Here is a 16,352-nt window from a genome sequence, read left to right as displayed (position 1 = left end):
ATGTATGGTTGACTTTGGAGGTTGATGGGATGATCATATAGCTCTAGTGGAGTTTGCTTATAATCATAGTTATCAATCTAGCATTCAGATGGCCCCTTATGAAGCCCTGTATGGAAGAAAATGCCAATCTCCTTTATATTGAGATGAGGTTGGAGAGAACAAATTATTGGGTCCTGAGTTGATTCAAAACACCAGAGAGAAAATTTTACTGATCAGAGAAAGGCTCAAGGCAGCTCAGAATAGACAGAAAAGTTGGACAAATAAGAAAAGAAGAAAAATGAAATTCCAAGAGGGTTACCTTGTATTTTTAAAAGTTTTACCCTCAAAAGTTGTCATGAGATTTGGAAGACACTGTAAGCTAAGTCCTCACTACATAGGCCCCTTTGAGATTCTGACCAGGATAGGAGAGGTTGCTTACAGATTGGCCTTGCCACCAGAGTTGTCTGGTGTACACGTCTTCCATGTTTCTCTTCTACGGAAATATATATCAGATCCCAGTCATGTGGTGCAGTATGAGCCACTACAGATAGATAGAGATTTGACTTATGAAGAGTTTCCTCTACGCATCATTGATCGTAAGGAACAGATTTTGAGGCGTCGCACCATTCCCTATGTGAAAGTACAGTGGAGTAACTACTCAGAGAGAGGCCACATGGGAACTTGAAGAGGAAATGCATGTGAGGCATCCACAACTTTTTGAAAACTTAGGTATGTAAATTTCGAGGACAAAATTTTTTTTAAAGGAGGAAAGAATATGACTACTGGGCTTGGGCCGCCAGATGGGCCTTCCCACCCATATCGGCAGCCCATCTGGAGGCCACCACCTCCTGCTTCGGGGAGGAGGGTGCGCGGTCCAGCTGCCAGGTGGACAGGACAGATGCCCGACCGCGGAAGCGGTGCTGCTGAATGCGGTGACTACCACCTAGGAAGCCCCTAAAATCTCCTATTAATGGATGTCACCGGTCTCCTCTTTCCTCAGGGGGTCCTTGAACTAGAGAAGCCGGAGCAAGGAATATCGCAGCCACTCTCCGGAGCAAGGTAGACCCTAACCTCTGTTTCTTTTTACCTCATGATAACGAAAGAAAAGAAAAAGGAAGAAGAGGAAAGGAAGGGAGAAGAGCTTACTTGGTGTCCTCGGTTGTGGATCCGGCGCGGTGAGCTCGACCGTAGCCGTCGATGGCCGGAGGCCTTTCCTACCCTCCTTCGGTCGCGGCAAGTTCGGTCGTAGCCCTTCTTTGGTCGCGGCGAGTTCGGCCGCAACCATATATAGTCGCGGGTGGTGGGTTCCTCCCCCACCGCAGTGGGAACGAAGGAGCTGCCGGCTCTGACTGCAGGCTCCACTAGCCTTCAGCCGAAGCTGCGATGGGTTGGAGGCCCCTTCCTCTCAGGGGGGTGTTCCGACCCCCCATTCCCACCAAGGAGAAGAGGGGGCCGGGCACCGGGCACCGCCGGCCGCGGTCCGACCCCTCCCATGAAGGGGAGCTCACCCTCCTCCCTTCGCAGGAGAAGAAAGAAGAAGGGGGGAAGGGGAAGTTTCAGGAAGGAGAAGAAAAGAAAAAGAAGAAAAGAAAAAAAAAGGACAAGGAAAAGGAAACGAAAAGAAAGGAAAAAGGAAAATAAAAATAAAGAAAAATACATAGATAAATAGTGAATAAGTGATAGAGAATTAAGATAAAAATAAATAATATAAATATTAAAATAGATGAATAAAATAACTAAGAGAGAGAGAGAAGTCACTTTGAGGGTGTACCTCTTCTCTTTCTACAAAATAAGTAGTTTCTAGTCAAATTAACTGACCTGATTTGAGGTTCATTCAAGCCCAATTTGGAGTTTTAAGTTAAATTAATTAAAGAACAATAGATAATTCATTTTTAATCATTTGATAGGTACTGAACATTCGTTGGCTGAGATTAGGGTTTCGGAAGTGAACCGAGGTAACCGTGCACAAAGTTTATTGCTTGTTAATCACTATTTAATTGTAAGAATGAAATTATGAAATTGTATTTGATATAATGTATTTTCTTAAAATTAGGATCAAGCATATAGTTGCATATGATTCATGAATTTAATTAAATAGCATTCCTTCATGAATATGTGATAGGGTATGAATTGCATGGAAATGATATTTGTGGCATGATCATGAATTTTATGCATAACGATGCCATTTGTCATTTTCAATCTATTTATGAAGGTATGATTTATGAAAAAGAATAATAATTTATGAATTCTCAGATAACTATGCCCGCCTCTAGAAATAGGGGCCAGTAGATATCCTGGAGCTAGCATCCAATGAATATGGCTCTCTGCCAATGAGTTAAAGTTGGTAACGAATATGAATGAGTTATAAAAGTCGTCGACTACGAATATGGTCCTGTTACGGGATTATAGTGACCATAGCAGCACATCCGTCTAAGAATAGGATTTATAAAGTATGGATAGATGGCAGCCTTTTTTTATATATATAACTTGCATTATCATGTGTATGAATTTACCTGGCTGGAGCATACATTGCTCTACGACTGATTTAAATATATATGGCATGAAATGATTTAGTTTGCTATAACTGCTATCTTCTTTAAATGATGCAGTGGCATATGAATTATTATACATGATCCAATAAGATAGTACATGGTTACTTATTGAGCCGCATGGCTCATATCCCTCATGTTGTTTTTTTTCAGATATCTAGGGTTGCTAGGAGCAGAGACCTAAAGATTTTTGGGTTGGGAAATTCATTTTGGATGTACAAATTTAGAGCTCAATACGGCTCCATTTTGGAGAAATACTTTATGAATAAAATGACACTTTTGTTTATGAATTATTAGTAATGAGGCTTCGTGTTATTGTGAGCAATAGCTTGCAGTAGCAAGGCCTTGTCGCAGACCTGATCCGGGGCGTGACAGCTGTTGCCATCAATGATCTGATGCAAAGCCATTTCTCTGAATTCCTTCCATATTCCACGGTTTATTTGGAGGTGGCGAAAATGAAAAAGGCCTTTTCAATTCCTCTTTGAAGCATTAGCAATTAATCGGTGTTGTGTCTGGAGAGAATAAGCCACCCAGACTTTGTAACTGATTTTATTGTCTAATACTTGACCTTTCATTTGAGTTGGACGCTTTGTGTAGACCATGGATATTTTTTGAGCGGCTGCGAGGAACAGTGGCAGGAGTTGGGACTTTTCTTTCTGTCCTTCCCTGTCAGGTAAGGAAGAACCTGTGCTTTTTCCAATTCAGAAGAGCATAGCTATATCTTTTATCTGATCTTTTAAGTGAACTGTTGGTTGCGAACAAACCATGTTCTTTTTTTTATGACAAGTTTGTTCAAAGAACTAATTTAGGCTCCATAGTTTAAGCACATAGGGAATGAAGGCCTGTGTGGCATACAGCACATGTAGGTATTATTTGACTGTTATTTTTGTTCCTGTAGCAGCAAATATTACTGTAACAACCCAGGACCTCGCCCAAAATAGCTAGCCGGAAAGTTTTATTTGGGTTCCTTGATCATGTATAAGTACCCAAGATCTACCCAGCAAATAACCGATGTGGGACTAAACAAACGTCCGCACGGATCCTCACATACTCCCCTTTCAAGCCCTTACGTCCTCGTCAGGCTAAGGGTTTATATCTATTCAAATCTAATCACAAACACCACGATTGGCCCGTGGTTTGCCCCAATAGATCCGTTCTGCAGTGTCCCCTAGTCCACATAGGTTATGGGTCGGGTCCGCTCTGATACCATTTGTAACAACCCAGAACCTCGCCCAAAATAGCTAGCCGGAAAGTATTATTTGGGTTACTTGATCCTGTATAAGTACCCAAGATTTACCCAGCGAATAACCGATGTGGGACTAAACATACGCCCGCACGGGTCCTCACAGTTGCATTATCGAACCAGCCTCCATACTTAGACCCCGCATGCCTGACTAAATATCATGCAGGTTATTGCCCTTTCGAGAGATCCCCTTATACCAAGCCTTCTATGCCATGGTTGAAAACAGCTCATGAAACAATTGTTTTTTATTAACAAAATACATCTTGCACAAGTGCATGAGAATGAAATTCTCTTGTCAATTACTTAATAATTTTGCAAATGTTAAAGCATTTGGGCAGCCACTTGCGCAAAGTCCACCAAGCAGCATCTCGGTTTCTATCGAGGGTCTGCATGGCAGAAGCTGCCATTGCTATAACACGTATTTTTGCATCAGGGCATTGGGCACATGAACAAAAGGCTAGCTTTAGATCATCAACATTATTCTGTTCAAATGTTAGAACTTGGAAACCTCAGATGCTCGTGTTGTGATATTGAGCTAAAGAGGCATGAGATTAACTAAAAAATAGCAAGTTTTCATTTTACAGATAATAATTATGATATACTATATGAAGCCCCTTAGGAAATGTTAAAAGTTGATTGCTTTCTCCCCCTCTCTCAGAGAAAAAAGAAAGGCAATCCATTGACTTGCTGATTATTGCAAGCTCCATTAAATATTTTCAGATTATAGTGATGATCATGCCAGTTGATGACCTAATGGCAACTGTTAGAATCTATTTCGAACATACTTTGCAGCAGTGAGTGGTATAAGGACTGAAAACTGCCTTGAGTGTGAGAATGTGTGATCCACACGTTTGTGTCTCAGAGTTTCTTTAAAAACCAGAGGAATTATATATTTAATTGTACCAAATTCCACAATCCAATGAAAACTAATGAAGCTTCTACAATAAGAAGCATCACAGTGGGAAGAAATACATTCGCCGCAAGATACACAAATCATCAAGGTCCAATGTCAGATGTCACAAAGTAGAACAGAATTGTTATTTATGCAGCCTAGTGCATGGCACAGAGATCATTCCAAATCCAAAAGACTCAGCAACCGAAGGTAGGAGTTCATTTAAAAGGATGGAAAATTACGAAAGGATTTCCTACTGCCAAGAGAAGGGCAGAGCTTGAGAGCTTGAGGGCCCTTCTCCCCCAACATGAAATATACTCTGGCAGTGAAGATGAGCATCATTGGCATCAGAAACCAAAACAGTAGCTACGTGCTCATCGTCGATCCCTGAACAAGAAAACCCCGTTGGAGAAACACTGTTTGAAGCCTGCGAACCGGAGTACCTTCCAAGATCACTGTACTGAATAGTTGAGACCAAAGGCTGACCCATTGGGATCCTATCAGCTGGCACCATTTGGCCCACATTGACACCTGAGGTTTGAGTTGGTGATGACAGAAGAGAGAGAGCACACTCAGAGTCAAGAACTTGGGTTAATCTATCAGAGAAGAATTTGCTGCTGCTGCTGCTGCCTTCTGCCAAAGAGTTGGTCTTGAGTGGCCTACAAATAGACGGCTCCAGTGTTGCTCTACTGCTGAAGGCAGTGTCACTGTCCTGCATGAAGGAGAACTGCTTCCCTTCTTTGAAGCTGCGGGGAAAGGAGCCGAGCTGTTGCTGCCTATCCATGCAATGCAGGAGTGGGTAATGGGCATACAGTGCGTCTTCCTTGGATTTAACAATCCCAGCCCAGTTGGTCTCTGGTGTAGCAGTTGGGAATATCTGTGGATATGCCGAGAACCTGGTCACTGCAGAGAAGGCAAGATTTTTTAGTTTCAAAAAAGCTGATGCACATTCCATAATGTCATTTGGAAATTATAGGCACAGTGGAAAGGATTGGTTTGGACAAATGCATGGCATGCTTTCATAAGGTAAGAACAAGTAGAAGTTTGTTCATGATCTAGTACAGATATTTGTCATGTGTCTCCATTTCATCATACAATACTTGAGCTATATGATTTGTATATTTAGGGCACTGGTGGCAGCAGGTGTAAAATTTTACACTCCTGAACTTCGTAAGATGACCGGCCACATTTCAATTTGTGAGCAAGTTTATTCAAAGTATATATAAATGTTCAGCAATGGATCCACAGCTGAAGTTATTTGAATGTTCATATTTTAAATGGAATATAATTGTTGATATACAGGAAGTACAAGCTGACTTGAGTCCTGACCATGGTGATTTGGGAGCATACTCCCAGAATTTATAGATTCTTGCTGAGGCTTCCTTCGGCGTCTGTTGTGTCCATCAAGTCGTTTCCTACAGCTTCGCTTTACCTCGTCAAACTCCACCAGCAAATGAAATCTATGGGGAAAAAAATTCATGAAGGCAGTACATTAAATTTCTTGACAATAAAGCAAAAATTCGACAAATGTGCATCAGCAGGAGCAGAAACCAAGCATGCAAGTCCGACAGGGTTCAACTGCTTTTTAACTAAAGTGGGAGGATCCACCCTTTGACCGTTTGCTCTTAGAGACGCATTCTACTTGGAAAATGAATACTAATAAGAGTTTCCTTGTCCTCTTTCATGAAGCATGATGAATACATACAAGAGCCACCAACATTAAAACAAGTTATCAGCTTTTACATCTTCCACAAGTGGTCATCAATGAGAGAACGCTTAACAAATATGTTGGAATTTTTGGGCGCAGAAAATTACCAAGACTAGCATTCAGCAAGATGGCATCACGATCACAATAATATCTAGATTTTTAGACTCTTATTCCCTGAAAAGAAAATATCTAGAGTTTTAGAAGCACACTTTCTTTCTAGAAAGGACAGACATTTTATATAGAAGTCAAGATATCACACAAATAACTGAAAACTAGCTTACTATATTAACTTGATGATTATTCATGAGAATTCTTAATGTATATTAGTATATTAACTATGAAAATCTGTCTTCATGCATAAATAACTCCATTTGCTGTTGGCACAATATTGCTTGCATTTGAACTCACATCACATTATACACACGTACACACACAAGCATGCACACACACAGAGCGACTGAGAGAGAGAGAGAGAGAGGAGAGAATAGGCGAACTTCACTAATTAGAATGAGAACAATTCTAGACCAAGAAAAAAGGCAGAAGGAAATGTGCAGCAGTATGAGTACACTCTTTTGAGCATGGTATTCTCACAATATCACAAATTAAGTGTCTCCTCAACCAAAGTGATCATCTGCTAACAAATATTTCCCAGAGAAGGAGACCGGAAAAAAATAGATTCTATCAATAAAAATGCATCATAACTTACTGTTTAAAACCATAGCCAATAATTTTTTTGATCGCCCACGAGAGCAAAATTTTTAAGGGAAGTGCTCTGCAAATAAGGTGATTCTGAAAAGTGAAAAGTATTTTCCCCTACATTCTCCAGTGAAAATGATAATAAAATTGATAATGAGCTTCAAACTGATGTGGTTTTGAATCCTCCTGCTATGTGGTATGCCTATATTTTCTACCACCAAAAATTGGCAAAAATCCATTCCTTTTATGCTCTGCGACATTGAAATGTTAAGCCAAAATGGATAATGACAAACTGAAGCACAATCCTGGTCTGAGGTTGCAGCATGCTAGAAAAACATGCTATCATTCACCTAATTTCAGCAAGTCATGAACTTAAAAGTATTCATGATGCCTTGCTACAAGATATACAACCTCCTACATTCCAGAGTCACTAGTTTACCAATGTTCTGAGATCATCTTGGTCCCTGGCTAACAACATGAATTGAGTGGGGATATAGGAGAGGTTTAAGTGCAAGATGTATCCAAAATAAATAAATAAATATTATATATACACACACACATATAAATAGGAAGAGGAGGTCCTATCAATTGCTTGCACATAATAAAAAATCAAATATTACAAAGAAAACAAGAATCCAATCAGTCACCTGGTGGTTAGGAATTCGTTTTATAAGAGAGATGCAGTGGCTATATATCAAAGTATAAGCATAAATGATTCAACTACCAACAGGTATTATGTATTAGAACTTCACTTAACCTAAGATTTTGACAAGATAGAACCGTGAAAAAGATGACTGAACAGTGGGCTGAACACATTAGGAAGTAGGTACATGTTTTAAAAGGCTTAAGGCGCAGGCAAGACAAATCAGCCTAGAAAAGTGTGATAAGCCTGCGGCAATCCAAGGTGCAAATCCCAGATATTTGAATTAGATTATTATAGGCAATCTAGTTAATCCTGTGCATTAACCTGACTGACTGCTCTATATAACTGCTTCCCTCCATCAAGAATTAGAGAGCTGAAGGGGTTAAAGCTTGCAGGTTGGGCTTGTTAAAACTTTAGATTAAGTACAGAGAAGACAGAGAAACTGAGAATATTGGTATCTTTGAAGAAGGCAACATCACAAATTACTTTTTTTTACAGATGGATTTTATACAATGTAATGAGGCACGTCTCTTACCTAAAAAATTGAAGGAAGGTATATGCCCCACTTTTAAAAGTGTAGTCCTTTGACAGTGAGCCAAGATTTACTCGAACAGAGCCTAGATTTCCCCCTTCTTTTGCACAAAAGTCTTGAGGATCAGCTTATTTATGAGCCAAGTTTTCAAATATGCTTGAGCTCAGTTTGTATAACTGAGCCGAGCTCAAATGAGCTCCAATTGAGCCAATCCTAAGCTGCACATGAGCATCTCAGTTCATTTGCAGCCCTATTTGGATATCTTTCTGCTTCAGAGATATATTCCAGAACTTTATTGTCTATGCAAATCATTCCTTCCTGTTATTCACATTGATATGATTCTAGAGCTGGTTATATGATAGGCATAGCACATTCTGCCTATCTCCCATAGCTCAGTAGGAAAGAAGCAACCTATGGAAGTTACTCTATGAAAATAAAGAAAGGCTGGGCTTTCGCTCCTTGCTTGTACTCCTTAACTATACTAACAAGTTTGAAAATGCCAAAATGAAGGTATAAAGGCGCATGCTAAATGAGAGGAAGGAATTAATTGACAGAGATCTATATCATTATAGCATAGATATTGGACGGATTTGCTATCAAAAGGTAAGATATCACTATTGATTTCAGATGCAAAATTCTAACAGTTGACTAGATCATGATAGGTGCTGCTAAATTTCATAGTACAGAAAGCCCCAAAAGATATAGTTCTTAGGAAAATATTTTACACAAAGCTAAGAACACTTGGACAGAAACATTCTGCAAATAAGTTCAGCAGGGAGTTAGTCACCACCAAGTATGTTATATCAACATCTCTGATCTATCAATGATTTATAATCAATTCATTTATACATGTATCGATAAAAAAAACAATTCATATATACAGAAACATGGAATTTTGGCATATAAGCATTACAAGACTGTATGAACTCTCTTTTCTTTTCTTTTCTTTTCTTTTTTTGTGTGTATGTATGGCAGTGTGCATCAAATTGTATGAACCAATACTTGATTGGGATGATGCAACCCATATAGGCAAAGTTTATTACTTCTCATAAAACTTTTCCATTTTATCAGGAGGGTGTGATCACACCTGTTTAATTTACTAGGTGTGAAGGAAACAAGATCTCAGTCCTAGAGAAGCAGGAAAAGGAGATGAAGTACTTTACACAATCTTGCGATAGAAGAATAGTCTTACATTGTAATGGAAAAACAAGGGAAATATACAAAATCCAAATGCAGCGTGGTAGAGAGAGGGACCAAATCATGGTCAAATGATTTTTAAAAAGGATGAAACTGATGGAAAACAAGTTGATTATTCTGATGAAGGTTAGGGCTTTGAAAACTGGGATCATCAAATCTGATCCCGTGAAGCCCAGCATAGGGCTAATCAATTGTGTTTTGTAACATTATGCAGGGTGAACAAGAGAAGACAAGTGCTAGCCAAATATTAAGTGCAACACATTCAAGTTTCTCCAAAGTATAAGACAGTAAGCGGTTGAGAAAAAACATGACTAAATTAATTTTCAATATGTCAAAGATGAATATATTGTTTGATTTGGAGAGGTGAATTAAGTTCCTTACTCATCATAGTTTTAGAAGAAAGATTACTGAGAAACCAATAAACCTTGTCATTTTGTTGAGACGAGCAAAATAGCAGACAGCAAAACATGGAACAATACTGCAAGAAGACTCAGGAAGATAAACAGCACTTTGGAAGGGACGCCAAATAAAAAAGTAAAGAGATATATGTTCTGGAAATTAGAAAATAGTCGTAAGATACATATAGGCAAGGAGGTAAAATATAAGATTATTACATCTCATGAATCATGAAATAGAGAAACAAGGGAAAGAAAGATTTTTATTCTTCTGAGGCAGATAGAACAACCTGAGCAAAAGCAAGAAAAGACGAAAAGAAAAGAGAACAAGATCTAATGGAGATATGTTGCTGAGTAAAGAGCTGGGGTTTAGGTTCAGAAAAGAACAAACAAACAGCAACAAACAAAATAAAGCAAAATTAGCAAAGAAAAGACAAGGGAAAGGACAGACAATGTGAATTTTTTGACCCACAAAGGGACCAGCTACTGTCGTTAAATTTGGGCAGATATCTCTTACAGTCGATCTAGACAAACAGTACCAATCAACATGGGACAGTAAAGCCTTCCACTTTTCAACAAGAAAGGAACCAACCGATGAAATAATTGAGAAACAGTAGGGATCATTAGCAGAGACAAAAGTTGGAGGCACTAGACGTCTAGATGTTCCCCAGTTACTATTTCAGATTGACTCATCAAAGTAAATATTCAGAAAAACCTCTAAATATCAAACAAATCGCCATTGGCATTCAATTTCACAAGAACCAACAAGCACTTGACAAATTACTGACACAACACTGAAATTAAAATTGAAGATCATATGCCTCGAATAGCACTAAATGAGATTAGAAAAAGAACAGTCCAAGCATATTCAAATGAACATGACCTTAATTGAGTAGAATTACTGGAGCAACAAAATTACAGACTCAAATATAGCATAATTCAAGATTCTGATGTTCTAAAGATATTTGCAATTTTCAAAAGCAGGGGACGTCCGTCCCTTATTTCAGTCATCACATAGCAATTTTGAACTCGAATTGCCTGCGAACAATTTAATATTTAATGTTGCACAAGACCATTGTAACCTGATGAACAAAAAAAGAAAACAAAAGAACAAAGTAACTCTTGGTTAAGTAACATAGAAGCCAAATTACTAAATGCCACAAAAGAATTTGAGATTTAACAAAACAACAGAAAAGCAAGCAGTATGTTTTCACCACTTTGATTACTTCATCGAGGTAAGCGTAGTAAAAGAGCTAGCTGCAGTAAATTACAAGACAACCCCAAAGTGCAGCAGCTCAGAGAACTACTTTTCTGTCTGAAGTACTACAAAATTCAACTAAAGCATAATACGAGTAGAAGAACAGTGTCTCATGCCTCTGAAACACAAAAGGAAAAATTGGTACCAACTGAATGGAATGGTGTACAAATAGAGAACTAACAATTCACCATTCAATTGGAAGCAGTCTTGTTGCATTACCTGCTGCACTGCTGGCAGAAGCGTTGCTCCTGGCCGCCGACCATCACCATCGGAGTCTTGGAGTGGACCTCGCAGACCTTGTGGCGCCTGTGATAATCCCTGCAGTTACTAAGATCAGATTTGCATCCATCAACCAAGCATGACACATTCTGCGCAGCGCCGCTTGGAGCTCGAGCCCTCTTAGATGACCTCGACGATGACACCGGACTCGAGATTGGCAGTTGCTCTTTCCACCTATCTGATGGCCGGAATTCCCCAAGTCCCCCAAGTTTCAGATCCACTGAGCATTCCACTCCACCAGTCAGGCTTCTTCCTAGGCTGCCACTCGACCCGACAACCGAGCCTATATTGGGTTCAGCATGTTGCTCCAGTTCTGGCAAATCCCATGGAGAAATTTTGGAATCCCAATCCATGAAAGCAGTTCCTTTTCAATTCTTCTAATACTCTCCTTCTTTTATCTCTCTCTCACTCTCTTGTTTTCTTATATTTACCTTGCTTCCTTTCTCTCCTTCCCTCTACTATTTATCTCATCTTCCGGCCACCCACACACATCTTTGAGCTCTGAACCAATACTAACTACTATCCTCACCAGTGCATCATCCCATGCAACAACTACCAAAACACCTCCCACTGAAAAAAAAATTTAATAAGAAGACCAGAACCACTACTAAGGCAAAACATAATCCAAAGGCATGGGTTTTAACAACAAAAACATAAGAAACTGAAAACAAGAGCAACTGCTCCCCAATTCAAGACCCTGTTTTGCGAAGATTCATGCAATGCCTACAAAAAAAAAAGGAAGAGAGAAGAAGGGTAGACATTAAAAAATAAAACTAAGATGAGACTGGTAAGGAAGCAGCAAATCCAACAGCCCATTTCAAATAAACCTCATCCCGGTAACTTACAAAAGTGCAACAACGAACTAGAATACATACCATATCGACTGGCCAGATCAAAAAGATCCCATCTTGACAATCTCCAAGCAGCCAAGCAAAGCAAAAGTCTTGGAAAAGTTGAAGGAACGGAGAACAGAGGATGAAGGAGGAGGGTGTAAAACGAGGCCAAAAAGGTTATGAACCGAAGACCAGTTAGTACTCACAGACAACTGCAGCACCAGAAGAGGAGCAGAGAGACTGATCTGGGGCTTTCTAACCATCCCATTACTCACATGGATTCCATTGGAGAACATTAAATATGAAGGGAACAAAGTTAAACAAGTTGTGCAGGTTAAGAGGATCACAACCTCTGTTCACCTTAGCACAATGACATACATTGATAGACTTGAGCTATTAAATAATAGGAAGAGAGATAGACAGAGAGGTACTTGAGCTAGACTTGTTGGAAGAAATAGCAACAGTGAACTTGGATCATGTATTAGAACTTTTTATGTGTGTGTGTGTATGAGAGAGAGAAAGAAAGAGAGAGAGAGAGAGAGAGAGAGATCTCTGATGTGAGAGCTAGTACTGCAACTCCAATGAGTGACTATAGGTCTGTTGTTGCTCTTTCTAGGCTCCCTACAATTCTTATGAGGAACGGGAAGAGACTAAATAGGAGAAAGGGGCTGGGGAGAGAGAGGGGTGGCAAGGAAAGGGCCAGGGTATGGTTGCTTTCAGCTTTACAAGAGTGGGAAAAGTACAGAGCAGGAGGGAGCGGGTGAGAGCAGTGGAAGGGCCGGTCAGTCTTCTGAGGATATGCTTCACCTTTTTAGCATGTTTTCTTATATCCCCTCTCCCTCTCTCCCTCTCTCCCTCTCTCTCTCTCTCTCTCTCTAGCATGTTTTCTTTTATCCTCTCTCTCTCTCTCTCCTCTCTCTCACCCTCCCCACCCTCCCATATTGTGTTTATATTATTTTAAATTTTTTTTTAAGTTAATTGTTCTAGGAACTACTTATGTTCATACATTGTTTGATTTCTAATCAAATATCCCTACCTCATTGTGCCAATGCCCCTCATGTCACACATGAAGACATGGGAGGTTTTCCAATGGTTTAAAATCATTCATTATAATAGCTTTTGAGTCCCCCTTTTGCTCAATTCCTATCATACTAATTGCTGTTAACCCAGCAAATGACTTCTTTGTGTGTTCTCCTAGTTATCATTGATAATAAGAATCCTAATCCTCTCGTCTCCTTTCTTTCATTCAGCGACTGGGTACGCAATTCGCCATGAAAGATCTTGGTGATTTTCATTTCTTCTTGGATTCGAAGCCAAACGTACATCGACTGCTCTAGTCTTGACTCAGACTAAATACACCTCGGATCTGCAGGCAGAACTTGGGCTAGACTTTGGTTGGGCAATGGTAAGTGGATTTGCTTCTGGGATGATGTTGGCCGTGCCACTCTCCTCAGAGATGCATGTAAGAATTTTTCAAAATTCACACTTCAACCTGCCCTTCTTCCTTCAACATCTGCGGAGCTAAGTCCGGGTCTCACTGAACCCCTTCCGACAATGCGGCATAAAGGCTAAGACCACTTATTTCGCATCAACAGAAAAAGGACTGGCATCTGTAAGAGCAAAAGCACTGACTACCGCTCATGCCCCCTAGCCAATTCAATGCTGGCCCAGGCAAGAGTTGCACGTGGTCGGTCGTCAGATGCCACTGGTTTATCATTCAGACATATGCGCGATATGCGGGATAGAATGTCCCAACAAAGCCTTGACTTTATACAATCCATAGTCACTGATCTCGAGTATGCCCTCCGCCTCTCCTCTTTTTCTTGGGTCTATCACTTCCGCTCACTAATCTCTGTCTCCTTCGTGTCTGTCTTTCGGTTGATGATGAACTTGTTGTCTTGTGCATGACTTGAAACAGACTTCTTCTCGATGGCATTGGAGCAACTTGATGGTCAAATAGCGCCCTTATCCATCGGAAGATCATTTTTATAAAATGGGTGGAGAAAAATGAGCAACTACCATTTGCATAGACCAATCCTTGACCTCGATCGAATCCCCCAAGCTCACTCGAAAGCCCTTTTTCGCTCTATTCTATAAATGCTTTCGTCTTGGATAAATGTGTATTGAATTGCTTAAGAACGCGTATAAGTCGTTCTCCTATAAGACGAAAGCAGCTAAGAGGTATAATCCTCTCACCTGCTGATGCGGATTATGATTCCGCTAGTTTCTTTCGCACTTAGATCTCCACCCATGCAAGAAAAAAAAGCATTTGGACCGGCCCTAAGAAAAAGGGAATCTGTGACGGAGTAAAAAGCCCTTTTTCGACCTGTGGCAGAGTGAAATAGCCCCTGAGTGAGTCGGTGCTGGTGGGTGGAAAATGATCCAGGTGATCTGGGCGAATCCAATGAAGATTTATGGATTGTGATTGGAGAGCAAAAGGTCTCTTTTCTATCTGGAATATACTCTATTGGTTCAAGCTCAGCTCTGTTCTCTTGGTTGAAGGTTCAGCAGGCTATGGATTCTCTATGAGGAGCGTTCCAGGAGTAGCCTGCCTCTATTTGATCACGAGAGGCTTCTTCGAGGGGCTTGGCTTCTTGTTCTCACTTCCCTTCCTCAGAACCAACCTCACCTGCTGCCTGCCCATACCCTCCTCTTTCCCGCACAGTGACTCCACGATGAACGCCCTGACTGACCTTAGAACCTGTGAACCTTCCATTTGACTGGCTTCTTTCCCCCTCGATCCAAGAGGGGCTTCGATGAGCTTTCCGGCTCACGAGCAACATATAGACTAAGGTTGCCCATCACTCCCTCGCTCCTTTTTGAAGGCCCACCGCTCCCCCTTTCATTAAGTACCTATCCCGGCTTTCATTTTGGGGCGAGTACGACAATTCCTCAATAATCACACTGAACGCCCAGCTTCGCAGAGCAGCTCTCTCCCCAGTCCACAGGGGAATAAGGGAAGTCGGTTATTTTCTTATTGTTCAATCGGTGAAGTATACAATCTTAGAGCCCCCTCCTGGACCCAATTTAACACTGGCTAAATGTTATCCGCTCAATCCTCTAAAACGTATCTTTCGCCTCTATTTTTTTTGAATTGACATAAGGTACCGGAGAAATCTTGATTTGAATCACCATTTATTCTTTGACTCTTGACTTTTATTTATATGGTAAATGATCCCAAATGAATAGGTGTGGAAGCTATAATTGTAAACCACGATCGAATCTATGGAAGCATTGGTTTATACATTCCTTTTAGTCTCGACTTTAGGGATCATTTTTTTCGCTATCTTTTTTCGAGAACCGCCTAAGGTTCCGACTAAAACTCAAAAATGAAATAATTTTTCATTATCTAAATTGAAGTAATGAGCCTCCCAATATGGGAGACTCATTACTTCAACTAGTCCCCGTGTTCTTCGAATGGATCTCTTAGTTGTTGAGAGGGTTGCCCAAAAGCGGTATATAAGGCCTACCCAGTAAAGCTTACAAGTAAACTAGATATGGAGATGGCGACTAGGGTTGTTGTTTCCATTTTTAGATAATTTCAAGATCACAATGGATCTACGATAAGATCGTTTATTTACAACTACAACGGAATGGTATACAAAGTCAACAGATCTCAACCAAAGAATAGTATTTTATGGCTACATAAATCGTTGAGGGTAGTTCTAGATCTGGGCCAAGACGAACTAGAGCACCTGACCAGTTAGAAACAAAAATAAATAAGAACATAGTTCCAATAAAGGGAACCCAAGGACCATATTCTTCTCCAATCTGAGTTTAGCCTTTACTCTATTCTTTCAGAATAGCGGCCCTGGTTTAGCTCCCGTTTTGCTTTAGCTACGAACAAGAACTCAGAGCTCAAACCGCCAATTCTAGCTTGGCTTTCTTCTGGCTCGCTTTTCGCCCTCTAGCGAGCTACCTCTCTTCATCTCGTTCCTATTCAAAGCCAGGTTGTCAGCCGGGCAACAGTCTTGCGTTTTCCAATTCGATAGTGCCATCTCGTTTAGTTAGTTTCCCAGTTCCTACCAATTTCTTCAATGGACCGCCCCTTCTCGTATGGAAAGAATAAACTGTACTACGGGCGGAGGGCAAGATGAACTCAACTGGGAGAACGACAGGAAGAGGTTTAGCGTCAAGCTGCCAAAGGT

The 16,352-nt window shown here is 40.4% G+C and overlaps 1 protein-coding gene and 1 long non-coding RNA gene across 3 annotated transcripts; both read right to left on the bottom strand.

Moving 5' to 3' along the window:
* Positions 1-2,503: 2,503 nt before the first annotated feature.
* LOC120113008 lies at positions 2,504-15,899 on the bottom strand. Its single transcript, XR_005514737.1, has 3 exons — positions 15,272-15,899; positions 14,834-14,836; positions 2,504-2,513 (listed from the first exon to the last, which is right to left on the bottom strand). It is a non-coding gene; the product is annotated as an uncharacterized LOC120113008 (long non-coding RNA).
* On the bottom strand, positions 4,784-12,984 carry LOC103697043 (squamosa promoter-binding-like protein 18). 2 transcript variants are annotated; one of them, XM_008778810.4, is made up of 4 exons: positions 12,247-12,984; positions 11,312-12,094; positions 5,993-6,123; positions 4,784-5,566 (listed from the first exon to the last, which is right to left on the bottom strand). In XM_008778810.4, exons 2-4 carry the CDS (start codon positions 11,722-11,724, stop codon positions 4,917-4,919), a joined length of 1,194 nt encoding a protein of 397 aa, XP_008777032.2. In that variant the 5' UTR covers positions 11,725-12,094; positions 12,247-12,984; the 3' UTR covers positions 4,784-4,916. The 2 variants fall into 2 exon arrangements, with proteins under 2 accessions (XP_008777032.2, XP_038989303.1); XM_039133375.1 differs by having other exon boundaries at positions 11,312-11,941.
* Positions 15,900-16,352: the final 453 nt, after the last annotated feature.

The sequence above is a fragment of the Phoenix dactylifera genome, chromosome 14, assembly GCF_009389715.1.
Source record: "Phoenix dactylifera cultivar Barhee BC4 chromosome 14, palm_55x_up_171113_PBpolish2nd_filt_p, whole genome shotgun sequence".
Taxonomy (NCBI): Eukaryota; Viridiplantae; Streptophyta; class Magnoliopsida; order Arecales; family Arecaceae; genus Phoenix; species Phoenix dactylifera.
The sequence above is the reverse complement of the archived record's forward strand: the minus strand, read 5'-3'. Positions and strand labels throughout refer to the sequence as shown.